This window comes from Quercus suber, unplaced genomic scaffold (assembly GCF_002906115.3).
Source record: "Quercus suber isolate HL8 unplaced genomic scaffold, Cork oak 2.0 scaffold_662, whole genome shotgun sequence".
In the NCBI taxonomy this organism is placed as follows: domain Eukaryota; kingdom Viridiplantae; phylum Streptophyta; class Magnoliopsida; order Fagales; family Fagaceae; genus Quercus; species Quercus suber.
Genome location: NW_027070103.1, coordinates 156,913 through 167,246, shown reverse-complemented (window position 1 = coordinate 167,246; position 10,334 = coordinate 156,913). Strand labels below are relative to the sequence as shown.

At 31.2% G+C, this 10,334-nt stretch overlaps 1 protein-coding gene across 1 annotated transcript; it reads right to left on the bottom strand.

The window, feature by feature from the left end:
• Positions 1-7,932: 7,932 nt before the first annotated feature.
• On the bottom strand, positions 7,933-8,963 carry LOC112037446 (non-specific lipid transfer protein GPI-anchored 13). The gene is made up of 2 exons (XM_024070268.2): positions 8,447-8,963; positions 7,933-8,162 (listed from the first exon to the last, which is right to left on the bottom strand). Exons 1-2 carry the CDS (start codon positions 8,781-8,783, stop codon positions 8,146-8,148), a joined length of 354 nt encoding a protein of 117 aa, XP_023926036.2. The 5' UTR covers positions 8,784-8,963; the 3' UTR covers positions 7,933-8,145.
• Between the last annotated feature and the right edge of the window lie 1,371 nt (positions 8,964-10,334).

Below are 10,334 nucleotides of genomic sequence, written 5' to 3'. Positions count from 1 at the left end.
CTCTTACCATTTTTTACATTAGCACAATATTTAAATAAAATTATCATTTTATTTAAATAAAATTATTTTTATTTAATCCAAATTTAACAAAAAACTCTATCTCTCTAATAAGTTCAACTTAAACTCAAACTCATCATTATTATTTTTTTAAAATAAAATTATTTTTCTTTAATCTAAACTTAGCAAAGAGTGAAACTTTATTTCTTTAACAAGTCTAACTTAAACTCAAACTCAAACATTGATAATTAAAATTTATTTTATGGCTTCTTTATCAAATTGTAAGACAAATTAAAATTATACAAAAGCAAATTATATAATAATGTAGTTTCTTAAATTTTTTTATAAAATTATTTAATCTACCTCATACGCAGGTAGGTTCTAATGCATAGCAAAGTTAGCAACTAGTTTTTTTAAAAGAAAAAATCTCATCCATTTAAATGGGTCGTATTTAGGATTTATTAGTAATTTTATGGTTTTAAAAACCGGACCGACTGGTTCAATCGGGAACCAGACCTTAATCCGGTCCGTATATTAGTTAAAACTTAAAAATAGAAATGAAAGGAAAACCATATAAACAGTACAAAACGTTGATTTAACCAGCATAACCAGAGACCGGTGCGGTTAAACCGGTTTTAGCATTTCGTCATAAATAATTCAGTTGTTGTGTTTTTTAACCCCAAAAAAAAATTAAAAAATTAAAAAGGGAGATCTTGTTTCAGATTTAAGAGAGATATTGATTTTGGAGCCTAAGACATCCACAGGGACCCAAAAACATCAAATTTACTTTACTTACCTTTTGCTCAAAAGAAAAAAAGGAAAAAAAAAATCAGATTTACTATATTTGTGTTGAGGAAGAACCAAAGAAGCCCAAAGATAAGTAGATTTGTAATGATCTGTCTGCTTCAATTGAGGCTTTTTTTTGCTGCTCTTGCCTCTTGCACATGAACTTATTCACGAGAGAGAGAGAGAGAGAGAGAGAGAGAGAGAGAGAGATATGAAAAGCAAAGAGTAATATTAAACTCAGTGCATGTTTCATTTTTGCAAATATTTTTTATTATTAATAATTTCATTCATTCTTGCTTATTAATTCTTAATATGATGAAAACCTTTCTTTATATAGAGATATAAGCTAGATAGAAGCAACATGTCCTTTAATTTCATTCTTTCGGAAGTGGTGTCTTTTTTTTATAGAGTTTTTGGATCGATTGCAGTTTAAATTTTTCTTTCTTTGTACCATAAAATTATTCAATGTATTATGTGTATATTAAGTCATTTTCTCACATAACATGAGATTTTTTTAAAGTACATGGAACTTACTTTTATGTGAGAAGAGTATAGTAGCTACAAAGTAATTTCTTTTATGAACTCCCCAACAAATTATAGTTTATACCGCCTTATTTGCATTTCCAATTTTTAGGAATTTTTTGACCATCGACATATTTTTCATAGTTTTATCAAAATTTAGAAACATTATATTTTTAAGGCTATCATTTAGGATGTAATGTAAGTATATACGTTAAGATATTAAACCCTTAATTAATAAATTAAAGTTTGAAATTTGAAAAGGTAAGTAAAATCAAACCCTCAACCTCAATTCATATTAATAGTAAATTACTATGGCTTTAAAAACCGTTTTTGAAAAAACTGAAAAAGGGATGGTTATCGATTTTCTAGCGGACCAAAATTCAACTGATGGTTGAACCGGTGACGTTATAAATAATTTAATTAATAATTATAAAAATAAATAAATAAATTTATAACTTGTCATTTTAACTAAAAAATTAAATAATAGTAAAACATTAAACTTTAGCTACCACAATTCAACCAAAACAAAAACATGAAAACATATACAAGCACTCACAACTTACAAGCCTACTATAAAATATTTTAATTATTTTTTAACCTTTCAAATAACAAAAAGTAAGCGCACCAAGGGTAACAATATCATTGCCCACTTGATATTTTTTCCCCTCCACACATTCTCACGTTGATATCCCAACTACTCACATTTTGAAATCCATATATCCACACAGTTGGTTCAACAATAGTTCTGTGCATATAATTTCCCATCTCANCCATGTTAATAATATAAAGACAGAGATTGAAAAAATAAATTGTATATGATGTGTATAACACTCTACAATAAAGAACCTTGTATAAACACAACATATTTGAAGTACAAGGAATATAAATGTATTACAAGTGGTATGACATTGTGGACTAACAGGTGGTATGACATACTCTCTAAAAAAAAACAGGTGGTATGACATTGTTTGTTGAGTAATCATCTTGAGGACTTGATCTCGTCCTGCCACTTTAGGACATTATTCTCATAGTTCCTTGAGCTCATTGCATGACGTCGATAATAATACTATTACAAACAATGAGCCCATTAAGTGATGTTAAAAACTATGGGTCATTAGTCCATTTCATCAAGTGAAGAAATTGTGAGTAATGAATCATGATCTCAACTTGAAAAGCATGAGGAATTTTTGAAAAAAAGTTCAATCCATGTAGTTGGATGAAATATGGGCTTTTAAGGGTTTATGTGTACCTGTCCCAAAATCTATTCTTTTTTCTTTATAAAATATAATGAGATGACATGAATGGACTAATAGAATAACACCATGTGGCTCTCAGAGAGAGAGAGAGAGAGAGAGAGAGAGAGAATTATTTAGAAAGTATTTTGTGAATTAGGTGATAACTTAAATAATTTTTTGAGTCAGAAAAATACTAAATATAGCAATAGTAGTGGAGAAAACCATCTTTATTGGCCTACTCTATAGAGTATAGAGTGGAGATAAGGGATGCACTATTCAAAAATAGGCCCCCTATGTCTTACATGTGAGGGCATTGCCGCAATTAGGAGGTGTGGGAAAGGCTTTAGTGAAGAGTAATTATAAACTGCCGTCAAACCATTTGATTTATCATAAAGTATTTAATTAGAGAAGCAATCCATCCAAACCTACGTAATACGCAAGGCTTCATCTTTATGGTACACACTCCATCTATTGCCTTAAGTCCAAAAAGAAAAAGAAAAAGTCCACACCCTATAATTGTTGTTGATTCAGTATTCTGCCCCCAAATAATAAGTATCACATTAATTGTAATTTGAAATTACCAAATAATTAGTACTTTTTAGTGATTAAAAAGCCCTTAAACAATATGAAATATTATGAATAGCCGTCTTTTCATTTCATTTAGTAATCTAGATGGAAGATGTTCCACCAGACGTTTCATCTATATTACAAGTTAATTTGAACAGTCTTTCCTAATAATATGACGCAATGTCTTTCTTTAAAAAAACAAAATTATGAAGAAGTAATTGATTAAGAAAGAAATCCATACAACCTACGTCATGAGTTGGGCTTCAACTCTGTGGTAGACATCCTATACTTTTTACTCCCTTCCACACAATAACTTTATTATCACATTTGTTTTCTGTTTTAAAAAAAAAAATTGTTATATCTTTAAATATAATAATAATATTAATGTTCTTCATTTTATCTTCATCTTTAATTTTATAACACTAACACCACATAATTTTCTTTCTTTCTTTCTTTCTTTTTTGGTGGGGGGGGGGAATAATGGAGAGAAAAAAAATTAAATTAATAATTACATTCTTATGTTTGATTTTGTAGAGAAAGTGTTGGAAAGAGCAAAGAGAATTTTTAAAAAATTCAATAGATTTTAAAAAAAAAATTATTATTGATTAACATTCCATATATTATTTTGTCTCCTTTTAAATTTTTTATCATTTTTTGGAAGGCAAAATTGGGTGCAACTAATATCTTTTTCAATTTCAAGCATAAGGTTACTCCTATAATAAATCTAGGGTAATTCAAATTCTATAACTTAATAGTTTCAAACAGTTTAATAATAGATTGAATATCCTTTTTTTTTTTTTTTTTTTTTTTGTAAGTCCCTATTTATAACTTAGAGCGCTGAGAAAGAGATGATTCGAATTTTTACTCTCCTTATAAAAGCATTCTCATCAAGGTTCATAATATTTCATATTGTTTAAGGGCTTTTTAATCACTAAAAAGTACTAATTATTTGGTAATTTCAAATTACAATTAATGTGATACTTATTATTTGGGGGCAGAATACTGAATCAACAACAATTATAGGGTGTGGACTTTTTCTTTTTCTTTTTGGACTTAAGGCAATAGATGGAGTGTGTACCATAAAGATGAAGCCTTGCGTATTACGTAGGTTTGGATGGATTGCTTCTCTAATTAAATACTTTATGATAAATCAAATGGTTTGACGGCAGTTTATAATTACTCTTCACTAAAGCCTTTCCCACACCTCCTAATTGCGGCAATGCCCTCACATGTAAGACATAGGGGGCCTATTTTTGAATAGTGCATCCCTTATCTCCACTCTATACTCTATAGAGTAGGCCAATAAAGATGGTTTTCTCCACTACTATTGCTATATTTAGTATTTTTCTGACTCAAAAAATTATTTAAGTTATCACCTAATTCACAAAATACTTTCTAAATAATTCTCTCTCTCTCTCTCTCTCTCTCTGAGAGCCACATGGTGTTATTCTATTAGTCCATTCATGTCATCTCATTATATTTTATAAAGAAAAAAGAATAGATTTTGGGACAGGTACACATAAACCCTTAAAAGCCCATATTTCATCCAACTACATGGATTGAACTTTTTTTCAAAAATTCCTCATGCTTTTCAAGTTGAGATCATGATTCATTACTCACAATTTCTTCACTTGATGAAATGGACTAATGACCCATAGTTTTTAACATCACTTAATGGGCTCATTGTTAGTAATAGTATTATTATCGACGTCATGCAATGAGCTCAAGGAACTATGAGAATAATGTCCTAAAGTGGCAGGACGAGATCAAGTCCTCAAGATGATTACTCAACAAACAATGTCATACCACCTGTTTTTTTTTAGAGAGTATGTCATACCACCTGTTAGTCCACAATGTCATACCACTTGTAATACATTTATATTCCTTGTACTTCAAATATATTGTGTTTATACAAGGTTATTTATTGTAGAGTGTTATACACATCATATACAATTTATTTTTTCAATCTCTGTCTTTATATTATTAACATGGTATTAGAGCAACTGAGAGAATAAACTATATATTCTTCTTTATATATGATGCGTATAACATTGTATAATAAAGAGTCTTATATAGGCACAGTATGTATGATGAACAAATAATATGAGTGTAGTAAGGTATATTGGGCTCAAGCCCAATGGGCTAGACTAACGTATATACTAACAACTCCTAATAAAGTTGCCACTTAATTATGCTAAAGGATGAAGATTAAGAAAACACCATGAAATAAATATTATTATTGAATAAAATGATAATTTTATCATTATTCAAGAAATAAATTGAAATTTTCCCCTCCTCTTTTAAAATCACAATTTGCATAACCTACTGTGATTAGTTTATCCCAGTGTTGACTCAGTATGGATTTTAATTAAATGGTCTTAATTTATATTTTGCTCGCTGTATCTGGTAACTATCAGTAGGGAAACTGACCCAATTATTATTTGTTCCTCGAGTTAAACTATCATTTTAAAAAGGTAATGCTAATACATATCATATACAGTTTGGTGGATGCAAGATGGTCTTTGTTCTTTCCAGCACTTTCTCTACGAAATCAAAATTCAAACATAAGAACGTAATTATTAATTTCATTTCATTTATTTTCTCTCCATTATCCCCCATCCCAAAAAAAAAGAAAATTATATGGCGTTAAGTGTTATAAAATTATAGATGAAGATTAATTGAAGAACATTACCATTATTATTATATTGAAAAATATAACAAATTTCTTTTTCTTAAAAACAGAAAACAAACGTGATAATAGAGTTATTGTGTGGAAGGGAGTAAAAAGTATAGGATTTCTTTTTTTTTTGCTGAGTAAAAGTATAGGATTTCTAACATATAGAGTTGAAGCCCAACTCATGACGTAGGTTGTATGGATTTCTTTCTTAATCAATTACTTCTTCGTACTATATCACATCATTATTAGGTGGCTTTTCAATCTTTACTAAAAGATAATTATAGAGTTTGTAGCATGGAGTTGAAGGCTTGCGTATTATGTTGGGTTGGATGGATTTCTTTATTAATTATTAATTACTTTATGATAAATCACATGGTTTGGCAGCATTTTATAATCTCTTCAATAAAGTCTTTCCCATACCCCCAATTGCGGCAATGCCCTCACACACACACGTAAGACATAGGGGGCCTATTGTTAAAGAATGCATCCCTTATCTCCACTCTATAGAGTGGACCAATAAGATGGTTTTCTCTACTATTGCTATATTTAGTCTTTTTTCTAACTCAAAAAATTATTTAATTCACAACATACTTTCTAAATAATTCTCTCTCTCTCTCTCTCTCTCTCTCTCATGGTGTTATTCTATTAGTCAATTCATGTCATCTCATTATATTTTATAAAGAAAAAAGAATAGATTTTGGGACAACTACAAGGAATGAGCTTTTTTTCAAAAACTCCTCATGCTTTTCAAGTCGGGATCACGACTCACAATTTCTTCACTTGATGAAATGGACTAATGACCCATAGCTGTTAACATCATTTAATGGACTCATGGTTAGTAATAGTATGATTATCAACGTCATGCAATGAGCTCAAGGAACCGTGAGAATAATGTTCGAAAAATGGCAGGGCGCGATCAAGTCTTCAAGATGATTACTCAACAAACGATGTCATACCTCCTAGTGAAGTTGCCACTTGATTATATTAGAGGATGAAGATTAAGAAAACTTCATGAAATAACTAATTATTGAATAAAATGAAATTTGCATCATTGTTCAAGAAATAAATTAAAAATATCCCTCTCTTTTTTCTTTTTTTTCATAATTTGTGTAATCAATTGTGATTGGTTTCAACCGGTGTTGACTCAATATGGATTTTAATTAAATGGTCTTAGTTTGGGGCCAGGCTCCTCCCTCGTTAGAACGCTTTCTCCCTTTTTTGTATAGATAAAAGGACACATGGCAATTAAATGATGGTTCAAAAAAAGCTAACTCAGTATCCCTTTAGATGTTGCTGAAATTCTTTTGATGTGCGTCTGGCGATTTTTTTTGTGGATTCCAGCACTGTTTAAGGAATCCGCAAGTCATTAATTTATGCAAATTTTTCTTTAAAACTGGATCCCTTACTGTCTCTATTTCTGCAATTTTCTACCTTTCGCCTCCCTCTACTCTCTGAAACATCACCACCGCCGGATTCATTGCCTCCTTATTTTTTTACAAACTCATCATCGTTTCAAACTTCATCACTTATGAACTTGAGCTTTTCAAAGGAATCAACAAAAAGTACCTTTTTTTTACTATAAGAATGCAGGTATAAAGGTTTAATACCACTTTAAAAAACTGAAAACTTGTTATAATCACAGCTAGAAAATTTTACAGAAATTCAACCTATTTGGCTAACTTTTACTGTCAAAATATGAAAATGAATGATGAAATCTTTAATCTTTTCACCATTTCGCATCCTAAGAAGCAAAAATACCCAAGCAGTAGTAAATTGGGTTCTAAAAAAAAAAAATCATTTCCTGCCATAGTGTTCTTCAAGTTTGAAAAACAGAGTGTAAAGAAAGCTAGCCAAATCAATCTCCTGGCTTACAAGCATTCGAAAAATAAAAAGATTACAACAAAAAGGGAAAAACTCTAGTTATCTGATGTTATGTGAGACGTTATCTTTTTCTCTAACTTTATCTTCAATAGTTTCAACAAATGGTGATTTACTAGGATTCATATTCTTAACACTTCTACCCATCAGAATCCCACAAAACAAATACAAAACAAAAACAGAAAAATTACTTCTCTGTCGTACCCGCAAATGATGATGCTGAGATATCCGAAGGAATGAAAAAAATGTAACTAAGCCCGCAATATACTCTTTAGTATAATAAATAAGTTTAATTCATAGAAAGAACAGTACATTACATAATCATCAATCAAGAGGCTGGGAAATAACCCAAGAACTTATTATTAATAATAATAATCCATTATTATCTGTTGATCCAAGGCTACCCATCCTCTCTCTAACCACGTTGACAATAGCTAATCATATTTTTATAGTAACCAGAAAAGACAGCCAAGCAACTTTGATTCATGGAGTAGTGATACCTGCAAAAAGGAGAAAAAAGAAAAAGAAGTCATAAACACAAAGCATGTATTCAGATAAATAAATGTTTAATTTAGGTAAAAAGACCAAAACTTTTCATATCAAACTATATGTAATTAATTAGCTTGGTTAATTCATGAACTCTCTGTTGATTGAAAACTTAATTCTAAATAAGAATTAGTCCAACTTTCCAATATTTTGTAACATATATAGAGAGATTGAAGGGAAGGTCTCATCCTATAAGAGTGAATAATTTCTCGAGATAAAGGAGAGATAGAGTACTTACTCCCACATTTGAAGTGGCGAGGAACCCTGCGACCACAACCTTCAATGAGGCGAATTGCACGATTGATATCAATAAGGGCGGCCAACTTTGGCGTAACGACAGTGCAAACACATTCAATATGGGTAACCCTTACACGCTCACAGCACTCTGGCGTTGGAAGCTTGCCATAAACAACTGGCTTGCATGCATTAATCCCAAGCCTCCTCTCCTCTTTGCATTGTGCAGCGCTTGGTCCAGCAGCTTTGGCCAATTTTACACCCTCCTCCATGCTTAAAACAACCATGATGATCACTAGCAAAAGCATGGAAACCCTTGACCCTTTCATCATATTTCCCATTCCCTTTTTCTCTACAAGGTAGAATGAATTAATACGAATGAAAATGAATGATAATAATATATATAGGGGATGGGAGGGCTTAATTTGGTGGTGCAAGATGCTCTTTGTTCATTCTCTCTGTTAAAGTGGGTGGCTGTACATGTTGGACCTTCAATATTTTAGGTTTTTATCATCATTTGAATCCATGTGCAGGCAGACTTTGATAGTAGTTCTAGATTCCAGACCATTGACTGTGGAGAATGAGCTTAGTGGACACTGGGCACAAACCTGTTAGCCGAATAACAGTGGGGTCACTCATCAATATTGCTATAATAAGGGAAAAATTGTTAGATTACGTGGTTAAATAATTAAATTTATTATATCTCAATAACTTAAACTTTTGGGATATTGGTAATTTAACAAAAATTAATAGACGTAATTATTTCTCCTTAATTAGGTTGCTTATGGCAGCTCAGCCAAAAATATTTTTCCAAAAATATTTTTGGTGTTTTTGAGTGTTTGCGCAAATTGAAATAAAATCCTGATCAAATTGAAAATAGTTTCAGTTGACAAAGCACTGCTGTTTGATCAGAAAATAGTTTCAGTTGACAAAGCACTGCTGTTGAGAAAGGTGTAAAATAATACTTTCCCTCTGCTCTCGTGTATAAAACATTTTCACATACACACACAAAACACACCAGTCCCTTTGCAACCCTCGGCAAACCAATTAAGTAGCCCTCCCCTCTTATTAGCAGAACTGGCTCAATATTCGCCTAAGTCAATTAATATAAGTGAGGTATTTCTTATGTTTAAATATCAATTAAATAATATTTGTTTTTAAGTTTCTATTATTTGATATTTTATCTTTTCATTTAAAAATCATTCTTCTTACTTTTGGTGATGCAAAATAACTAATTAATTTTTTGCAAACATTTTTTTTAATTGATACTAATATACTCAATGTTTTTGTGACATAAATATTGATCATAATTAAGTAGGATTTTTTTTTTTTGAAAATTTTCTTTGAACATAAACAAATGTAACAAGTATTATTACTAAAATCCTACAAAGGATATATGTATTTGGGAAAAAGAGAATCTAGCTTTTCAAAATGAGGGAGAGTAGTGTAATTGTGTGAAAGATTAAAAGTGACTAATGTTGACTGTGGGGGGTAAAAACCCAGAGCTACTTAACGGGCCTGGAGTACCGGATTAAGAAGTATTATATTTCTGAGGAGCAATAGTTGGGTGGGGACGGCCCATCTGAAGGCAGGAAGCCCAGAAGTAGAGGGGAGTACCGTCCGAAGAGGTCACTACTGGTCCGAAAATGTCTCACTCCTCGGCCACAAATAGCCTTGATCAAACAAACGTGTGGAAGGTCCGTATAATCTTCCTAGCGATCACAATGATGATGATAAGTTCTGGGTAGGTCTGGAGATGATCAGAACGATGAGATATCTAAAGGAAAAGCTGCTACCACCGCATTTAATGCACTGCAACAGCTATTCTGGCCGCATTTATGTGGAAAAGACCCCTGAACAAGGTAACATCAGCTACCGCCACTCACAAAGAA